Raw genomic sequence first — 22500 nt, 5'->3', positions numbered from 1 at the left:
GCCAATAACACACAGAGTGCTTTCTGACTCCAGGCAAGGTACTTACCGTAAACCCAGCGCTCGACAATATCAGTTGCCCAGTTGCCCCGGGCAACCACATTTGGGCCATTGTCAACCATCTTGTCAACCGCTCAGAAGCCTATCCACGTGGCCCGTCGACTGTCCCTCAGTCAGAAAAAGGATTCAAACCTGGCAACCGCTTCGTCAGCCGCGGCAACCGAGAGCCCAGCGCGTGGTTGCCGACTCGGCCGCCGCCTCGCGTCGGACCCCCCCCCTGTCACCCGCAGAGCCCAGGGATCCCACCCCCCCCCCCCCCCCCCGATCCCGTCTCACCTTGGAGTCGTACGCCGACTGCTGGATCACCTCGGGCGCCATCCAGAACGGCGTGCCCACAAAGGTTTCCCTCTTGATCTGGGTGTCGGTCAGCTGGCCCGCCACGCCGAAGTCGGCCAGCTTCACCTGCCCGTGCTCCGACAGCAGCACGTTGGCGGCTGCGGGGGCGGGGACACGTGTGTTACCGAGTTGCGCGGCTGCCTTCCACCCGGCGACACAAGGGACGATGGCAGTGTGACGGTGACGCGGGGCCGGGGTTGTTGTTGTTGTTGTTATCCCCCCCCCCGTATGGTTTCAAACATAACAACACAGCGTCGATACTCTTCATAACCTAGTTTCATGAAAACAGTTTGACGTTCCGACATTACTGGGAACATGGAGGATGATCTTGATCCGCATGTTTGCACCAAAGGAACTGTAAGATCGCGGTTTGTTCAACAACGTGGTGAGTAACACAACTCATGCTGATGAAGCACGCAGCCTCAACCTTTTAATATTTATCTCATATTTAAAAATCAAACTCCGTTTTGAAAAAACGTTGAGGGATCGAAAACAACTTGAACATATATCTGCGTTAATCTCATTTTGGACCAAAAAAAAATGGAATTTCCGATGTTTTTCCAGGCACAGCCAACAAGTACAGCGCTGCCAAATGCGCCGGGTTGGGATGAAGCAGGTCACATAAAACAACAAAAATAAAATTTAAAAAAAAGCTGCTATATCAGTACTGGACACACAGCGATCAAATTTGGTTGATCAATTTGACTAACTGCCTGGATCTGGGTAATACCAGCCAAAAAGTGAACCCCCCCCCCAAAAAAACCAGAGTTTCCCTTTCAATGAAATGAAAGCGAAAGCTTTTGCAGTTGATCCAGACCTTTGATGTCTCTGTGGATCTTCTTCTCGGTGTGCAGGTAGTCCAGCCCCTTCAGGATCTCCTTCAGCATGGTGGCGATCTGGGACTCATCGAACGGACCGGCATGCAGCTGCATGTGCACACACACGCACACACACACACACACACACACACACACACACACACACACACACACACACACACACACACAATAACGGACAACCCTTGTGAATAATGTAGACCTTTGTCGATAATCGCCGTCATATCTTTGAGGTTTACGGCAAATTTATTGATCTCAGATAACCGCTGACACTCGTTTGCCAACAATCATATTAATGATTCATTTTCTCATAACGTCGATTGCGTGTTTGATGTTTAAAACGCTCACCAAGTCCAGCGCTGAACCTCCACCCAAATACTCCATGATGATCCACAACTTACTGCCCTGAGAGAGAGAGAGAGAGAGATAGAGAGAGAGCCTTTTCACTTTAAAATCTCCCTTATTAAACTATTATACAGAAGTACCAAAAGAACAATTCCCACATTGTTTCAATGCAGACAAAAAAAAGAAGGAAAAAAAAAGTATTTAAACAGCAAGGCACATAAATCATTTGACGAATACAACTTTATCACAGAGTCGCTGCTAAATCTACCGATAACTCTAGGAATCTCTGTCCGTCGGTGTATATGTTGTATTCATGTCCTTTAATTATCTCCACAACGTTCGCCCCGTAGCGCCGGGGACCCGCGGAGGCGCGGTTTCGAAAATTGGTGCAACTTGGACACGGGACAAGTGAAATATTAAAAATAAACGTTGGACAGACGGGCCAACGGCAAGCCGCCCTCTGCAGCTGGGGCGCTTCGTGACATCATCGGCCAATATGCGACACAGGGGACGCACGGTCTGAATAAACACCACCCAAGAAACCCCACCCCCTGATCCTCCTCGGGTTCCAACATGGCTATGTTTGCGCATTTGGCTCTTCTTCATTGCAAAGCCGTCCTTACATTTTGTTCAACCGCGGCACTTTGAGCGGGCAGTTTCATCTTTTTGTTCAAACGGTGTCGTTAAAACCTCTTAGAAAGTCTTACATCTTCAACAGGGATGTACGAGTAATTACAATGCCAGGACGACCAAGCCAAGAACACTCTTTCATCCTCAGAGGGCGAGAAAACACCCGACCAACCAAGCAAGCGACCAATCCATCCATCAGCCAATCAACCAACCAGACCATCTACAAAACAATTAATAGGCCGACCAACCAACCTACGCACCAACCTAATCGCCAAATAAACCAATCAACCAACCAATTAACCAACTCACTAACCAACCAACCAATCAACCAATCAACTAACTACCTACCCAACCCTTCAACCAATCAACTGACCAATCAACTAACCATCCAATAAAAACAACCATTGAACCAACCAATCAACTAACCAACCAACCAACTAACTACCTACCCAACCCTTCAACCAATCAACTGACCAATCAACTAACCATCCAATAAAAACAACCATTGAACCACCAATCAACTAACCAACCAACCAACCAACCAACAATCAACTAACAACCTACCCAACCCTTCAACCAATCAACTGACTAATCAACTAACCATCCAATAAAAACAACCATTGAACCAACCAATCAACTAACCAACCAACCAACCGACCAACCAATCAACTAACAACCTACCCAACCAACCAACCAACCAATAAAAACAACCAACCAACCAACCAACCAACCAACCAATAAAAACAACCATTAAACCAACCAATCAACCAACTAACCAACCAACCAACCAACCAATAAAAACAACCATTAAACCAACCAATCAACCAACTAACCAACCAACCAACCGATTGATCACTGGTGATCAGGAACCCACCTTGAGGTAGGAGCCGTAGTACTTGGTGATGTAGGGGCTGTCACACTGGCTGAGCACCGTGATCTCCTGCTGGATGTCCTCGATCTCGTCCTCCGCCTCCTCCAGGTCGATGGTCTTGATGGCCACCACGCTCTGGGTGCGGTTATCTATCCCTTTAAACACCTGGGGGGAGGAGAGGGGGGAGAGGAGGTGAGGAGGAGACAGCAGGAGGGGGGGGTTGAGAGAGGACAGAAGCGAGAGAGGGGAGGCAAGACGAGAGGAAGGAGGAGAAGAAGGGGGAGGAGCGCTGACGTCCAGAGAGATGAGTGAGACACATGAGGAGGACGGAGGGAAGACAGAAAAACCACACACACACACACACACACACACACACACACACACACACACACACACACACACACACACACACACACACACACACACACACACACACACACACACACACACACACACACACACACACACACACACACACACACCTCCCCGAAGGATCCTTTGCCGATTCGATCCAACTTGGTGAACAACTCCTCCGGGTCGACATGAGAACTCTGGAGAGGAGGAGGAGGAGGAGGGATGAAGGAGAGGAGGACGTCATCATTCATTGTTAACAACCAACTTCGCAAAATGCCAACACCCAGTTCTCTGCAGGAAATTGCGATTTTGCGATAATTAAAGCTGATTTCCGCAAATTGTCATTTTGCGAAAAACTTGACGTATCTATTCAGCACAAAACGTTAAAATATTGTTTTAAAATGTTTTTTTTTGTTAATGGAAAAAACAATATTAATAATAAAACAATTTTCCCCCACTTTTTCCTTTTAACTCTGAATTTTTTGCATACTCCCAGAATTTACAAAGAAAAAAAACAAAAAAAACAAAAACAAACCACAACAAAAAACAAAAACATGAAACTCAGCAAATTATTTTTAGAGACAACAACAACAGATCAAAATTGGGAAATCTGTGAATAGTACAATAATAGGCTCTCATGTTTCACAAGCTTTAAAGCCACTGGGAGTAAGATTTCCTCAAAACAAGTGCTGCGCGCGCACACACACACACACACACACACACACACACACACAGGAAGTGAGGATGACAGTTAAAGATAACAGGAAATTAAAACACAGCTGCTTGCCAGCACACACACTAACCATTAAAAAAAAAAAAAAACTTACACACAAACACACAGTCATGCTGACAAACTGATATCACAACTGAAGAGACTGTTTACACACACACCTACACACCTTTTGGGGTTTAAAAGAGCCAACACTTTGGCAGCCGTGGCACCGTTGCCTCAACAGGAGCCATTATTATGCAAGTTACACACACACACACACACACACACACACACACACACACACACACACACACACACACACACACACACACACACACACACACACACACACACACACACACACACACACACACACACACACACACACACACACACACAGGCCACAGGAGTGCCCCGCCCTGTCAGTAAATACAGTGGTTACGATCTAATGATACTCTGACGTAGAGAGAGAAAGAAATGCAAAAAGACGGATGAGGAATATACGCAGAATGTATGAGCGAGAGAGAAGAGCTAAAAATATCTCTTCTCTGCCCTGTGTGTGTGTGTGTGTGTGTGTGTGCGTCCCCTCCTATAAGGAAGTGTGAAGCTTGGCGTCCTCGGAACACGATGTAATGGGCAGAGAACATCCACAGACTGCTAGAAACACGCAAAGAGACCCCGTCGAGACATTTACTGTTACGTTCCCTGCAAAAAAAAAAAAAAAACTTCAACTGAGAAAATATTACTACAAAAAAATAATAATAATAATATTGGATCGCTGCTGTATGGTCTCACCACACGTTTACAAGTCATTACATCTCTTTGCCGTGTCTCCATTAAATGTCTCTCCAACTTGAGGAATGCCATCCATTCAGTACGGCGTCTACATACTATGATCGCTGAGGGCCACGCCCGCTTCCACCCCCAGGGCGTGATAAAGTGTTTGTTTACGCGGTGAACCTGTTCCGTTGCCGCGGTCGCTGTGTTTTTCGGCGTCTCGCTGCCAGCGGGCACCTTTTTAGAAAACGCTGGCGGGGCGGGCCCCAACACGTTTTGACACGCAAAGCGGCGTTTTTAAATGCATCCTTGTTAGCGTGGACGCTGGCGACATCTCGCGGCGCTAAACACACGTAAAATAACAACGGCTCCAGGCGTCAGAGTAGCGATACCACATCGCGATACTACACTGTATCGGTTTATCCTTCCCCAACCCGGGCAACCAGACCGCGCAAGATGGTTGACAACGGCCCAAATGTGGTTGCCATGTGAAGCCAGGGCCACATTACGCTATTTTCAAGGCTGATTTGAGTAGTGGTAGTCCAGGGTAGTACAGGGTGGTCCAGAGTAGTATAGGGTAGTCTGAGATGGTCCAGAGTAGTACAGGGTGGTCCGGGGTGGTAAAGGGTAGTCCAGAGTAGTCCAGGGTGGTACAGAAGGGTACAGGGTGGTCCAGACAGGGTGGTCCAGGAGGGTACAGGGTGGTACAAGGTGGTCCAGGGTGGTCTAGGAGGGTACAGGGTGGTACAGGGTGGTACATGAGGATACATGAGGGTACAGGGTGGTACAAGGTGGTCCAGGGTGGTCTAGGAGGGTACAGGGTGGTCCAGGAGGGTACAGGGTGGTACAGGGTGGTACATGAGGATACATGAGGGTACAGGGTGGTCCAGGGTGGTCCAAGAGGGTACAAGGTGGTCCAGGAGGGTCCAGGCTGGTACAAGGTGGTCGTGCTGGAAAGTCGTGTTTATTCAAACATGTTTGACGTTATGGGGGCTCGTCCGTGTCCCTGAGTGCTGAAGAGACTCCGTCGGTCAATGTCGGTCGTTAAGTGTGCGCTGCTCAAGCTTTTCACTGTCGTTCACGATTGAAAATAAATCAAGTTGTGTGGTTTCGGCTTCAGGCAACTGGGCAACCGTCATTGTCGGACCCTGGGATTGACCCATGAGACCACTGTGCCTGGTTGGTGTGGTCGGCTCCGCTCGTTCGTTGACATTTTCTCTGCTCCGAACCAGCCTTCGGATTTGCTCCGCCCACAATTCTTGGCCTGCATCAGTGATTTAGCCCCACCCACTTCCACACTGTTACTGTACGACGTTAATGTAGAAATGAGAAAAAGTGACCATGGCGTGCTGCATCAAATTTTGTAGGCTTGTCAGATACCACAGTTAAGTTCCCGTCCAAAGGTAAAGGGAACATTTCAACTTTTAAATGTTATCAAATAGAAATTGAATGTTTGAGGCAAATTAACATGACTTGTTATGTCTCGTAGTTCGGCCTTAATAGATAGTGTAAGATATCTATTGCACTATTTTTAAGTTGTAATTTTTCGCATTATCATGGCACAATATAAGAAAAGGGACAATTCAACTGCCATTGGTTGAACTTATTGTAAGACAACTTAAATTTCATGAGTTTGACATTTTTTGAAGAAATAGCTTTTGACAGAATTATACAAATAAACAAGTTACAAAAAAGTGGAATATTTGACACATTTAAGAAGGACAGAGTTAATGTTTGAGCAGCAGGTTAATGTTTAAATGACCAGGAGAGGAGGTGACGCAGTTTGGGAATTTGATTTCCATCTTCCAGTAAGGCGCACACACACACACACACACACACACGCGCACGCACACGCACACGCACACACACGCTCACGATAAAAGCTGAACAAGGCAGAGGAACTAACCATCATGTACGAGAAGAGAGAGAGGGAGGCAGGGGTCCGTCTTTTGTCCAATGATTTATAAAGATTCTGTGATTTCTTCCTCCACACCTTGATTAGAGTATCATAATATTATGTTGCCCTTATATTACCCATATAGTCTACTGTTGTATTACCGACAGGATATTACTTCTGGTTATAATATCACCAATATAACCTAAGCTGCTTTCACACATGCACTGCAACCCTGAAAAGAGGCGGACATCACCCAGAGCAGCGGTACTGGATGTGTGAACGCAAATGTCCCAATCAGTTGGACTGGACATTACCCGGACTTTACCCAACCAGCACCCGAGTAGAAAGTACGCCTGATGTCAAGGGCGCATCAAGAGAATAACTATGGAGTATCTGTACAGCATCTGTGGAGAATCTATGGAGAAGTGTAGTATCTATGAAATAGCTCCAGAATATACTGCCTATGGAGTATCTATGAAGTAGTTGTGGAGTATATATGAAATATCTATGGCATATATATATATATATATATATATATATATATATATATATATAGAGTACCTATGGAGTTCCGGTCTATTTAGACACTCCCATGGAAACCCGTTGGTGAGATTCTCCCAAGTATTTACACTGCTGGTGTACAGTTGAGATAACACTTGATCCCCTAACGGTGAAGTTCAGGTATTACAGCAGCTCAGTGAGAAACATATAGTTAGAGTATATAAATTAAGTCACACACACACACACACACACACACACACACACACACACACACACACACACACACACACACACACACACACACACACACACACACACACACACACACACACACACACACACACACACACACACACACACACACCCAGTGCAGTTCTGTTCCATGAAGTGTAAATTAGAATGTAATAGAAGATAAAAATAAGCAATGTAGCATTTAAATGCATTGGAAAGTGTCACATTTTATTGATTCTTGAAAATATGCAATTCATTTTAAACAAAATAATCATCCACAATGTTTCCTGCATTTGAATGGCCCCTGATTGGCCCATCAGCCATAACACACACACACACGATTTTAAGAGCTGCAGGTTAAACTGCGATAAGGCTAATGTGTGTGATAAGGTGATGATGTGGGTCACAGCTTTTAAAGGACACTGATAAGAGAGATAGAGAGAGAGATAGTGAGAGATGGAGAAAGAGCAGAGAGAGAGAGATAGCAAGGGAGAGGGATAGGGAGATTGAGAGAAAGCGAGAGAGACGGAGAAAAAGAGGGATCGAGAAAGAGAGAGGGACGGAGAGAGAGAGAGAGAGAGAGAGAGAGAGAGAGAGAGAGAGAGAGAGAGACGGAGAAAGAGCGAGAGACGAGGAAGGGAGAGAGAGAGACGGTGAAAGAGAGAGACAAACGGAGGTAGCGGGAGGTAGAACGGGAGAGAGGGCGAGCGAGCTGTGCAGTTACCATTTAGAGGTCGTTGAACTCGCCGCTGTCGAACATGCAAACACTGCAGCGCCGCGGAAAAGTTGGACAACACCATGGAAACTAAGTGTGTGCGCGTGTGTGTGTGTGTGTGTGCATGTCTCTGTTAGAGGTCAGAGGTCACAGCTGGTGCAGGCGAACGTTCCCAGGATCGACCGCCGTGTCGGAGCGCCATGTGAAAACCAACACGACTCTCTAGAAAACATTCGCTGTGATGTCATTTCCTGTGTGTGTGTGTGTGTGTGTGGGGGGGGGGGGGTGTGTGATGTGTGTAATGCCGGAAGACTTATATTCTAATTATCTGAGAATCCTACTTTGGGCATGGGGGTATTGATATTGTCTTAAAGCAGGGACTCCCAACCTCCCAACCCTTTTTTTTACGTCGCAGTATCATTGCGAGAGGGGCGGGGCAGCGGGCGGGGCAGCGGGCGGGTACTCCCTTATTCACGCGTGGCATTTATGAATCTGCTTTGCCCCGGTTAGGCCCCCTCAGCACTTCACAATTGTATTTTTATTTTAGAACAAAGAAATATCTAAAAAGGTCCTCAGGTGTGCGTGTGTGGAACGGCTCCTGCTGCGTTCCACCAAAGTCGGAGTCAAAGTTGGAGGCGTGTAAAGGAACGGCCATTGAAGTTAGAATTTCGGAGCTGATCGCCCGCGCCGTCGTTTCGAACGACTTATTTTTTAAAGTTGTGCTGTGTCATGTTGCGGTGTCATGGTAACACGGGGACCACCGACCCCAATTGCAATTTTCCGAGTTCTCGTGGAAGGCAGCATCACTTCCTGCTGCCCCTCGACCCGACGCTAACTTGGGAGTTTGTAATCCACCTGAACCGGAGCGCGGGGCAGCAGCCGTGACGAGGGCGGAGCGGTGAACTGAATTCAAACGGGCATCGCAAATTTGCGATCTGAATAAATCACATTCTGAACCGTCCGTAGGTGGACGTACGCGCGCAACATTTTTATATATAAAAAAAAATACATCTCTGCTGAAACACCGCATACCTTTCGAATGTTCATTTTCAGATCCTTCAATTACAAGGCTTGAAGTTAAATCAATCAGCCAATATTCTATGACTGAAGGTTTTTCTTTTTGACAATTCACCAGTTAAATGAAAATAGTTAAATATATTTAAATAGCTGTTATCCATATCAATTCATGCGTCAATTCATATCATCTCATCATAACACGTAAAGAGCCGTTTATATGTTGTGTTGGTCATACTATAGAACGATTTATTGATTGTGTTTACTGAATAAAACAGAAGATCAAAAACAAACAAAAAAAAATTGCCTACTAAATCGCAATATTGGTCTTAAAAAATAAAAAAATATAATAATAATAATGCAATTAGCTTACTCTAACCACATGGCTCAGCCTGAGCCGTTACCGATGGTGGAATGGAACTGGTGGAACAGATAACGAGTTAACCATGTTTCCACCAAAAAAAAAAATAGAAAAGAAAAGCTGTGAAGTGCAAACACGGATGCTCACCACCCAAAGAAACCCCCCGCCCACGTCCGTACACACTGACGATGAACTCCCGTCCTCCTCACGGCCCGGCGCCATATGTTGGGAACCCCTGTCTCAAAGGGTCGATATGTACAGTCAATGATAACGTACAGCCAGACGGTCATTATCGCAAAATAACCCCCAAAGGGGGATTTGTTTGTATTTTTGTTTTCCAACAAACATTTAATTAAAGTGGACTCCATAAACTGAAGGTTGGGTTTTTTTGGTGCCGGGTGAAACAATGAAGCATCCACACGATGCATGACTGGTTTTCAACATCATTTTGTAGTGTACGGTATTTTTATTCATATTATCTAAGTTTAACATATTTTGTAAGTCATCGGTTTGGATCATAAAGTTACAGCAAAACCCGATCAATAACAGACAAAAAGGTCCACGTTAAACCCAAACAGACGTCAATTGGCATGAAATACAAGGCGAAGAGGTTTATAAAAAGCAAAAGAAATAAAAATAAACCTTCTGCATTTTCTGCAAAATAACTTCATTTATTCATCCAGCAGCCAAAGAAACCAAACTTTCCATTTATAAAGTATAGTATAAAGAACTCCTATTTGTTGAAAAAAAAACAAAAAAAACAATAAAAAAAATAAAAAAAACACGATACAGCACAAGAGGGATTATTTGATCGCTAAAAAATCCACCAAAATTAATTTCTGTCGATGGATGAATCGATCAATCAGTTCAGTGGTTCCACCCTGGGTGAGCTGTCCTCACTCTGAGCCGGCGCCTCGTCTCGCTGCTCGCTTACATCTGAACACACATTTTACTGCTTTGTTTGGAGCATATTTGGGAGCGTGGAGGTAGTTTGCATCTCCCCCCCACACACACAGGTCGTGTTGTGACTCAACCTCCAAAGGAATAAGAAAATACGCCGGAAAACGCCAAATGGCCAAAAAGCTTGTTTGGTAATATAATCTGGTGAGGCTGTGCGTGTGACATTTTTGAATGGGTTGTTAAAGTCTCATCTTAATAGACATATTACAAATACACGTATATCAACTTTTATTTTAATTTACCTTTCTGATATTGTTATTCTAAATTGATTTTTACCACCGTTGATTTGCTCCATCATCTGTAACTGTGCTTTTTAGAGCTGGGCGTGGTTGGGTGTGGTTGTATGTGGTCGAGCCAGGCCACAATATTGGGATCAGTGACTAAATATAGACTGGGAAAGTATTAAAGTAAATATTAAAGTGGTAATCCATCAGACTGTCTGTGTGGGTGGACGACAATACAGGTCCCAGAATCCCAATTAAAAACGGTTTGGAGATTTCTTTTAATTTTTGGTGAATGTTCATCCATTTACCAACCACAACTAGCTGCACTGCACTTCTCGCTGTGTGTGGCGGACCCCGCCACCAACAATGGAAACAGCAGAGAGGTGCACATGCAAAACACAGATAGATTGAATGGCTGTTTCAGGTAATTATGTGGTCTCTCTCTCTCTCTCTCTCGCTCCCCTAACCCCACCCCTCCACATGATGTAGTAGAAAAGCTGATTCATCAGACCTCCACCTTCTTCCATTGCTTCACAGTCCAGTTGTGACGCTCACGTGTCCATTGTAGGTGCTTTCAGGGGTGGACAGGGGTCAGCATGGACACTGTGAGCTCCCATACGCAGCAAGCTGCCATGCACTGTGTGTTCTACACCTTTCTACCACAGCACCGTTCACTTTTCCACCCATTAGTGCTGCAGTAGTTCTTCTGTGGGATGGAACCAGACGGACTAGACCTGGCTCCCCACGTGCATCAATGAGCCTTGGGCCCCGTCACCCTGTGGCCGGTTCAGCGCTCGTCCTTCCTTGGACACTTTTGGTAGCTAGTAACCACTGCACAGCGGGAACAGCCACAAGACCTGTGCTTGTGGAGATGCTCTGACCCAGTCGTCCAGCATCACAATGTGCTCCTTGTCAAAGTGGCTCAGACCCTGACCACGCCCATTTTTATACTTCAACAACTGACTCTTCACTTGCTGCCTCAAATAATAATAATAATAATAATAATAATAATAATAATATATAACAGTATATATATCCTATATATAGCGGTAGAGCTGGTGGTCTAGTAATCTAAAGGTTGCTGGTTGGATCCCAGGCTCCTCCTGCTAGCATGCTGTAGTGTCCTTGAGCAAGACACTTAACCCCTCATTGCTCCTGATGGCTGCGTCCGTCGCTGTTTGAATAATTGTAAGTGGCTTTGGATAAAAGCGTCTGCTAAATGCAATGTAATGTAATGTAATGTAACCTGATGATCAATGTTATTCCCTCCACCTGTCTTGCCATCCCCATTGTTGATATTGCGCAATATGGTGCAGTCGTTGTCCTTTTCAATTCCCCCACCCAAAAATAAAGGCGAGAAAGAAAAATGTGTTTCAATTGTTCGACCGTCGGACCTGGAGGTGACTTTTCTGCATTTCTGTGAGAACTCGGAGGTTTTGTGTCGCGACGAGGCCCAGAATCCTTTGTTCCGCGTCCACAGCGACACCCTCTCACCCGGTTCACATCAAAGCCGCGCCGACGCCGGGACAATGGGGCTCAGGCCTCGCAGCGAGACGCCGGGCCACTTAACCCACCGCCCGGCGGGTTCCGACAAGGTTAAGTCAGCCGCGCCGGCGACCCGAGGCGAGGGGGGCTTCGTGCCGACGACAGAGAGAGCCCGGCTTCATTCAGAAACTGGCAGCCGCAGACAAAGTACCAGGATGTGGTCGGTGCCAATTTCCTAAAACATGCACAATGACAGAGCAAACGTGTACACAGGCGACACAAAAGTCCCGAAAGCCACTTGGAAGTTCTACTAACCAAGCAGCTAAATAAATAAATAAATAACTTACCAACCAACCAACTAACTAATCAACCAACCAACCAGCCAACTAACCAACTAACCAACCAACTAACCAACCAAGACTGGGTTACTATCAACTTTCCCACCATGAAATGAAGATAACCTCATGTTATAGCCTCACAAACACAGAACTGGTAAAACTATGGGGTCTGAAATATTTGAGTTTTATTTGAAAAAATTGACGTTTTTCGCATGAAATTATACTTCATATTAATAATATATTTTTTAACCCAAACCTTACTTTCCCCCAATCTGGGGAAGTTAGGTTTGGGTTCAAAAAGTAAAGTTACAGTAAAGTAATGGAGCTATTTCTCTCCACGTTCAACACTTCTGATTCAAGAGTCTGAGAAGGTGTCGACAACAGCGCAGCTTTAATGGAATGTACTTCAGATCGATGTGCTACACATGGGATTTAGGACGTATAAGCAGGTGTTATGAAGACATAGAAATCACCAGCACACGACAAATACACAAAGAAACTCACGAAAAAAAAAAAAAAGGTAGGACGGGCGAGCGAGGTTGTCAGTACGCTCAATACTCCATGGAAAAGAAAAGTCGATATCTGGACCAATCACGGACAGCGGAGAGGTCCCAGGTCTGTGATAGGCCGATATCATATCGACATCGTGATATGGGATGAGACACTGTCCGGGTTCCCGGGTTGGTAATAGTATCGTAGTAATAGCACAAGATAAATGTTGTCTTTTTTAAGGAGCGTTACACTAAAGTAATGCGGTGTTCTGAACTCCACAGACAGTTCTCGTGGTTCTCACCAATGGTCATCATATCCACATGTTTACTGACTGGTTCTGATGTGTCGATATCCTATGAACGCACATTGAGCCATTCCCCAAATTATCGATATTGAGGTATTCCCCCCAAAATATTGTGATATTTCATTTTGTCTATATCACGCAACCCTATTGTTCCATACGTGGCCAACAAGCTGGGTCTGTTCTGTTGATTTATGTTCTAAAGGATCTTTTTTGCGCCTTGGACTGATAATGGAACGCCCCAGACAGGAACGTTCCAACCTGATTCCTGGCAATCGAACACTCCCCGTTTCCCCTGTTCAGGGTGGCGTGAGCGGGCACGCCAGCTGGCGGCACGAACACGACTCAGCGTCGTTAGCGTGCACGTACACAACAGAGTCTCAAAAGATGCACGTTCCACGGCAACACCAGCAACCTTTTGTTTGATTTACTATAGTATATTTATTACACTGTAATAACACTATATTTTCAAAGGCAATTTCACAAATTAGTGTAGATTTGGTCCTGTATGTCTATTTACATGTTATGTAAATCGTAAAAATATCTGGATATCTAGATTAAAAAAATATACACACTGCACACTAATAGAAGTGTAATAACATTTGGGCAATGTGGTTCGTATTATAATACGAACCACATTGCCAAAATGTTATTGCACTACTATTAGTGTAAATATGGTACGATCAATATCACTCGTTATAGAAACATAGATAAAGATTGAGGGTATATATGTATGTACAGACATATGTCTTCTTCTTCTATATACGTATGTACAGACAGACAGGCAGACTAAGGGTTAACTGAAGATAAAAAAAAAATAGGGAAGGTACAGTAAACAATAAATATTAACCTAAGAAAAAATTTAATTGGCTATTACAATAACGTACTGACAGACAATGTAGTGTAAACCTAAAATGGACAAGTCTCTCTCTCTCTCTCTCTCTCTCTCTCTCCCTCCCTCCCTCTCTCTCTCCCCCCCTCTCTCTCACCTTGCCATAAAAGTCTTGACACGACCATATTTCATGTCTCTGGTGGAATTGTTTTTCCCCTTCCATGTCCATGTTTGCCAGGGTTACATAACCGCCCCGATGCCCCGGGGGAGTGTCAGGGTGTTTGTCTAGACCGGGCTGAAAATGATCATCGGATCCAAATTAAAACCTTCCCAATTATCCCCCAAAATGACTTACATCCCTGCCATCCATCCCCCCAACTCACCGTGGCATCCTTCTTCCCGTGTCATCCTCTCTGACCTGCCGCTGCCTCGTATCATGTTAAACGTGGTCATCCCTGAGATTAGTTTGTTAAAAAAATATAAAATCCCATAATATGTTCTGTTCCAGGCTCGACAGTTTACTGACTGCAAACTGCTTTAGCTAATTCACCATAGCCGCCTTCCATGGCTCGCGTGCGTGGCGGACCCCGCCACCCAACAATAGGAACAGCATGAAGAGGAGCACCGTGCAGGACAGTAATACATTGAATGACTGTTTCTTTAATTAAACAAAACCAAAAAAAAATATGAAAGTATCAAAGGAGGGATTTTTTTTATTTTATTTTTTCTTTTAATCAAAATAATCTTACGGATCACCACTTTAATTTTTATATGTAGTTGAGGTTTCCTGTGCGGCATCACCACCAACCCTGTTAAACTACTTGTTGCCGGGAGAGGCGGACCCCGCCACCGACATCGGCAACAGCTTGTGGTGGAGGCCGTTGCTTATAAAGTAAAATATCGGGGGAAAAAAGGCCACAACATAATCTCACGGATCTGGGTGCGTTGGGTGATGTTACCGTCAACCCTGTTGGAACTACTCGCCGGGAGAGGCGGACCCCGCCACCGACAACGGAAACGGTGCGGAGAGGACAAACCTAACACAGACACAGTGAGTGGCTGCTACTGATGAAGTGACATATACCCCCCCCCCCCCCAAGTACAAAACGAGGGATTATTACGACAAAATAACCTCGCGGATTTCCACTTTAACGTTGCTATTCGCGCTAGGTGTGTTGTGTGACGTCACGAGCAGCCAGTCGAACCACTTCCGCACCTGTGGGGCCCCCAGCCCCCAGGTGTGTGTGCGTGGTGCTCAGGCAAACTGCCTCCACGGCGACGCTCGCTTTATGGCAATAATCATAACAATAAACATATATTTGAGTATGTAAACAGATCGCCGCCGAGAGTTTCTTTTTTTTGTTGTTGTTGTTTTGTTTGTTTTTTGTTGTGGTTTGTTTGGAATTTTAAAAGAAAGCCCCTGGGCGTTTGATCAGCACGAAACACGAGCTGTGACATCACAAACAGATAAATATATGAACAAATGTGAACAAACAGAGGTAGTCCGGGTGTGTTTGCTGGGTGTCGCCTCCACCTTCACCTCACCTGTATACCAGGAACTTCCATGGCCACTTCGACGCCAACTCCGACGAACAACTCCTTCGAAAAGCTCCTTTCTCGGCTTTAATCCTCCGGGTTTTCCCCCTTAAATCCGCGGTCCGACTACACCCCGCTCCCCCGGGAATGCCTGCCACACAGGGGAAGAAAAAAAAAGAAAGTGGGGAGAAAGCGAGTCCTGTAAAGTCTAAAAATACGGAAAGTCCAGCCTCCGCACACGGCTCGCAGTCTGCGCGGACACGGCGCTCCGAAGGCGGATGACGCGGCGGCGCCCGCCCCCCGCAGGGCGGAGCTCCGGAGCCCTGGAGCCCGAGCTGCGTTCCGTGACGTGCGAGCTCGGAAAAAAACCCAAAACAAAACAAAACAAAACAAAACAAAACAAAAAAGGACCGTGACTCCGACCGGGAGAAATGACTGAATTGGAATGACCGCTTGGAGCTCCGGGTCCAGGGCGCTCCGGCGCCGAACATGGCGGAGATAACAGCGGACGTCACGGCAGCATGATGGCAAACGCTGCGATCGGTGAACGGAGTTCCCTTAGCGTGGGTCTTTATCTGAAAATATGTTCACCTTGGATCTGAAAAACTCAATGTTGTTGTTGTTTTTTATTGAGTTTTTGTGGCGGGTATAATGTGTTCAATGTGTAGAGTGTGTACGATTTGTCCACGTTTTCCCAAACAGAGACAAATTACACGGAATTCGGGACGATGGACCTCGGAATTACAGATTTCCGAGTGGTATGGGAACGCAGCATTAGTGCAGGGTTCCAGCGCTGCAGCCGCGCCTCCCTCACTGGAACGACATGCGCTGCACAGACAAATCATCTTTCTTATCCATGTTTTATCTTGTTTTTGTGTGTGTACTGGCAGAGCCGGCACACTCGCTGTTATCGCACGTTTTAAATGTTAAACCTTTACATGTCGTTTTTTCGACAATATATTTAAATGAAGGAAAACCATGAAAGAATATCAATGAATATCATGAATATAAAAAAAAAACATTATATAAAATACTATATACACACACACACACACACACACACACACACTGCCGCTTCACTTCTCACACACATATATATATATATATATATATATATATATAATATAGAGGACACTTTGTTGTTATCCGGGGTGAATTCAGGAATATACAATATATGGATATAATAATAATAATAATAATAATAATAATAATAATAATAATAATAATAATAATAATAATAATAATAATAATAATAATTAATATATTATCATATTCCTATACATGTGCATTTACTCCTCAAATGGCGGTGGGTTTTGGCCACTTTTTGTAATTCTAAGTTAAATACAGATAAAGTGCATACAACTTCATTCGTGTTGAGATTCAGTGTAATAAGCATGCATACGTAAAACGCTTTCACTGAACGGTTACAGGCGCCAAGGTGCATCGTATAAAACTGCGCAATAAAGGAATTTGGCAGAGTGACTGAAAACAGAAAAAGAAAAAACAAAAAGACAAAACAAAGGTTGGAGCATGGCGCCATCTAGTCGCTGCGTGTTTTACACGTATCCCGTGTTGGCGTTTCACACACCAGGGGATTTCATTGAGTTCTTCACAGCAGGCATACGAGACACTTAATGGAAGAACATAACAAATAAAACCATCGAAACAAAGGGTTAAAACCGTCGAAGACACCAAAGTGAAATTCACACAGCCTAACACGTGAGGCGACAGTCCCCCAAACTGTGTTCTGTGATCCTGGATAACTTTCCTGTCCTGACCGTCGTCTTCATCTGAGACCATGTTTCATTTAGGATGATCAAACATCAACGCTGTCAAAGGTTCAAGTTGCGTTGTTTGCGTCCTTGCATCCTTGCACATGAAATAAGTAAAGGGAAACAGGGGGGTTCGAGAAATGGGCTTTTGGCACATTTACTTTTAAAGAATAAAGAATAAAATTAGAATATAATTATCATTTTTTTTTAAATGAACAAACGTGTTGCAGCGTTTCAAAATGTGCACAGATTGTAGATATGAGAAAATAACAATTACCATTTCTTGTTGTATGAAGACATTGTATTTAAATGTACATTTCTTATTCCCTCGAAGAATATGAAAAATCATAAATGTAAATCTAAATTTTGTATATGGAATTTGGCTTATCCATTGATGATTGATTTGTTAGTTCGTTCGTTCATTCGTTCATTTATTCGTTCATGTATTCATTAATTCATTCATGTATTCATTCATTCATTCATGAATTCATTTATTCATTCATTTATTCATTCATTCATTGTTTGTGAAATTTCGAATCACTTATTTCCTTGTTTACGGCCATCATTATTGTCGTCTCGGGTTGTTAACTATTCGTATAGTATTATATCTATTTGTAAAAAAAATGTGAAACATACATGAATGATGAAAAATAATAATAACAACAATACGAGTGACGTAATGCTGACGACATCCCGGAGTGGGGGATGCGATGACGTTCTTGCGCTGCCAATAAAATGATAAAATAACAATGAAAGAATAAAATAAAATAACTAATGCATGAAATAATAACAAATACAAATAATATGAAGGGAGTACATCAAATATTAAAATAATAACAATAATAACAATAATAACAATAATAACAATAATAACAATAATAATAATAATAATAATAACAATAGCAACACGGGTGACGTCTCCTCCGACGTCACGTCACCCGGAAGTGGGGGACGCGGGGCAGCCGAGAAGATGGCGCTTGTTCGCTGCAGGCGGGACCCGTGCGGCTTGGTTTGCCTGCTCCTCACCTACTTCAGCGTCTTCTACGCGGACTACGTGGTCGTGCAGTACGTGCTCATCCCGGCCTACTCGGGGAGGTGAGTGTCGCCCTCATTCTCCGGGCTCAACGCTCCCAAAAGCGACAAAATGTAACCGGATCCTCGCTGCCTCCATTCATTGGGTTCCCAGTCTGTCAACCAGCGCCACAACAGTTATAATAATAATAATAATAATAATAATAATAATAATATTAACAGTAATAATAAAATAATTATAGTAATAATAACGTTCATTTATATAGCATATTAATGTAAGGCAGTCCAATAATAATAATAATAATAATAACAATTATTTTTAATATTATAATAATAACAGGAATAATAATTAAAAAATAGTAATAATGACGTTTATTTGTATAGCATATTAATATAAGGCTATCTAATAATAATAATAGGAATAATTATGAGAATAATCATAGGAATTAAAATAATAATAATAATAATAACAGGAATAATGAAAATAAATATTTATATTAAAGTTCATTTGATTAGCATATGAATATAAGGCAATATAATAATAATAATAATAATAACAACAACAACAACAACAACAACTAAATAATAACAACACAATTCATGAACAACATCCAGCCCATAGTGCCCTACATTAATAGAAGGTAATAAAAAAATAAAAATCCTAAGATTTGTATTTGATTAATGTGAATAGTAATAGTGGGAATAGTGCTTTTTAAGCTTATGTTGTATGCTGCCGTTTGCCCATCACGACCTACACTGGACATTGGATAAAGTTTAAAAATATATATTTATTGCTTCAGTTTAGTTCTGCTTCTTATTTTTCAACTTAAAAATTATGTATTATTATTATTATTATTATTAAATGAATATGCTGTTAGGATTTTTGTTGTTGTTATTATTGTGGATCTTGTTATGATATATTGTTATTATTATAATTATTATAGAAGTTGATAAACCCAAACTGTTGCACGCTCAGTGCTCCCACCACCGATGCGTGGAGACTGTTTTCTAATATTCTGTATTTGATTTAAATGAAATGAAAACCCAATTCAATATGTGTGAGCTTTAATCCTCTCCTTGTTCTCTTGCCATTCTGTTTACTGTTTACATTTTTAGGTTTATTTTTCTACTGTTGTTGTTGTCCATTTTTTAGGGTTACATTAAATGTTTATTATAAGGGTCTACGGCACTTTACCGATTTTTTTCTCATCTTTCTTGTTCACTGTCGGGTTTATTTTATTTTCATTAATTATTGTATATTTTTCGGTTCATTTTGCTTTTGGGTGACTTCTATTTTTATTTAATTTTATTTTTATAGTTTTTTTTTTTATTATATTATTAAAATATATTATTAAATTATATTTAGTTGTTTATCATTAGGCTTAGTGTGTACTGGGATATTTTATTGTCTACCATTAACCTCTCGATTTTATTGTTTATTTTCACATGTACATTTTCCATATGTTGCCATTTTCTTTTTTATACTTTTATTCCATTGCTTTATTATTATTATTGCCTATTTATCTATCTATCTATCTATCTATCTATCTATCTATCTATCTATCTATCTATCTATCTATCTATCTATCTATCTATCTATCTATCTGTCTATTTATCTGTCTATCTATCTATCTATCTATCTATCTTTCTTTCTTTCTGGGGCAGTGTGTGGTGCACTCTGCACGGCTCAGTGTTTAACCTCATTCTGCTGCTGCTGCTCGCCTGTCACTCCAAGGCTGTTTTCTGTGACCCCGGTGAGTAAACAAGGGAGTGAATGATCGTGAGGGTTGATGTATTGATATGAGATCAGGATCCAGCTTTTAAGTGGCAAAGTCTTTGGGCAGGTATATTTATATGTATGTTGATATCTCCAGGCATGGTTCCTCTTCCAGAGACTGCGATCGATTTCTCAGATCTTCGCTCTCAGTCGTCGCGAATGAGTGAGAGGGTGAGTTACTCTGTTTTTACTCTGGTCATACTCTGGTTTAAGTGTGTTATTTCTCTGTTTTGAATTCTGTTTTAAAATGTTGCAATGAATAAAATGTCACTTATGTGCATGTTCATCAGTTTTGTTGAAGCAAATTAACTGTCTACCTGAAAATGTTCGATCTTTAATGTCAACAAATGGCCCTTCTCCAATAAATATACACATATTATGTCTCATAATATTTGTACATATACATATTATTAAACTGCTATAAACTTTAAAAAAAAGGCTGTTAATTGCAATTATTTTTATGGCAATTAATCATCAAACAAAGATTTCTCAGTTTGTATAACTTCATCGTGATAATAGATTGGGGACGTTTGGCGGCAGGAGGTTAATACTGACGTAGCACTCTTCTCTGGTCTTGGATGGTGGCCTCTCATGAAGTGTGTTGTGACCCTGTCTTACCCCCCACCCCCAGGGCTGTGAGGGCTGGACGGTGTGCAGCCGCTGTGAGACCTACAGACCGCCCCGCGCCCACCACTGCAGGGTCTGCCAGCGCTGCATCCGCCGCATGGACCACCACTGTCCCTGGTGGGTCTGGACCTCCGTCCGCTCCATCTATCTCCTTCCACCTTCGACACCTCCATCTAGTCCATCCATCCCCCTCTACCTGTTAGCCCTCGTCTAGTCCATCAACCCCCTCCTCCTTCTAGACATCCTACCACCCCGATCCACCTTCTAGACCAGGTCTAGACGGTGGAGGGGGAGCGGAGGGAGGTGTAGTCCTCCACCTTCCAGACCTCCCAGACCTTCATCCATCCCCCCTTCACCTTCTAGACCTCCATCTCGTCTCCTCTCCTCTCATCTCTCCTCCTCCGCACTCCGTTAGCCCCTCCCCTTTCTTCCTATTTCCTGTTCTCTCTTGTGTCATCGAGAGTAGTAGCCCCCCCCCCGGTCTCTCTGTGTTTCAGGATCAACAACTGTGTTGGAGAGTTGAACCAGAAGTATTTCATCCAGTTCCTCTTCTACACTGGTGAGTTCAAAGACAAAACAACAGCAAACTTCCATCAAAGTTCTACTTCTGCTGTTAAAGTTCTTCTTCTACCTCCCAAACATTTTGGATCTGGATCCAAAATGTTGTTTTTTTTTACAATTTGAGACAGCGTTCCGACCAAATCAAGTCTTCAATACAGGGTGCAGACAACCCCAGGCTTAAAATCACATTATTATAAACTGAAAATCAAAAAGTCTATTATTATTATTATTATTATTATTATTATTATTATTATTATTAGTGGTCAATCCTGTAGGGATAGAACCCTATTTTTATTGTTCAGATTATTCTCCCTGGCACTTTTCGAGCTAAAAGTGTCTGGAACAGGACAACCGCTGCAGCTACGGACATGGTTGAGGTCCTGTTAGAACCGGTACATTACATCGCTTGCAGCTCCAGAGCAACGGGTCAGAATGACGTCCCTTTTATTTTAGTCCCAAATGTTTAAAAAGAAGAAGATGAAGTGTCTGTGAGGGACATGCAGTGTTGAATCCGCTGGAACGGAAGCGTGTTGTTTGAACTTCCACACGGAGTGATTTCCTTCTCCAGAGACACCGTGACTCTGGATAAAGTCACAACACGCGACAAATGTATCCTTGGATTAGTAATTCTGCGTGTCACCAGGACTCTGAAAACTTGAGTCACTGCGTCATTCAGTGAGCCGTTGCTGCATTTATTGGGAACTCGGAAAATTGAACTTGTTTTAGACGTAATGCTGACGTAAAGAGGAGCGACAGCACAAACTGATGCTGCGTTCCATGAAGATATGTAATTGGATTTCGGTACTGGACCCTGTGTATTGCTGCCTGCAGCTATATTTATTATTATTATTATTATTATTATTATTATGAGTGCATGCCCATTACATTTCACTGCATATATGTATGAAAGTATGTATATGTATGTG

At 43.1% G+C, this 22500-nt stretch overlaps 2 protein-coding genes across 4 annotated transcripts in view; one reads left to right on the top strand and one right to left on the bottom strand.

The window, feature by feature from the left end:
- Positions 1–15955, bottom strand: part of stk26 (serine/threonine protein kinase 26) — a gene marked incomplete at its 3' end in the record, with an annotated part of 23584 nt that extends 7629 nt beyond the window's left edge. For all 3 annotated transcript variants that reach the window (XM_080023787.1, XM_080023788.1, XM_080023789.1), the window contains exons 1-6: positions 15815–15955; positions 3558–3626; positions 3079–3240; positions 1578–1634; positions 1211–1319; positions 334–491 (exon numbers count right to left, since the gene is read on the bottom strand). In XM_080023787.1, coding sequence (XP_079879913.1) covers positions 334–491; positions 1211–1319; positions 1578–1634; positions 3079–3240; positions 3558–3626; positions 15815–15835 — 576 coding nt within the window. In that variant the 5' untranslated portion in view covers positions 15836–15955. The remainder of the gene's footprint in view (positions 1–333; positions 492–1210; positions 1320–1577; positions 1635–3078; positions 3241–3557; positions 3627–15814) is intronic.
- A 2583-nt stretch (positions 15956–18538) lies between these two features.
- Positions 18539–22500, top strand: part of LOC307246919 (palmitoyltransferase ZDHHC3) — a gene marked incomplete at its 3' end in the record, with an annotated part of 7950 nt that continues 3988 nt past the window's right edge. Inside the window, exons 1-5 of the mRNA XM_080022964.1 lie at positions 18539–18672; positions 20275–20363; positions 20484–20557; positions 21018–21130; positions 21511–21572. Of these exons, the coding sequence (XP_079879090.1) occupies positions 18548–18672; positions 20275–20363; positions 20484–20557; positions 21018–21130; positions 21511–21572 (463 nt within the window). The 5' untranslated portion in view covers positions 18539–18547. The remainder of the gene's footprint in view (positions 18673–20274; positions 20364–20483; positions 20558–21017; positions 21131–21510; positions 21573–22500) is intronic.

This window comes from Zeus faber (assembly GCF_960531495.2).
Source record: "Zeus faber genome assembly, chromosome: 22".
Classification (NCBI taxonomy): domain Eukaryota; kingdom Metazoa; phylum Chordata; class Actinopteri; order Zeiformes; family Zeidae; genus Zeus; species Zeus faber.
Note: the sequence above shows the minus strand (reverse complement) of the source record. Positions and strands in the feature narration are given on the sequence as shown.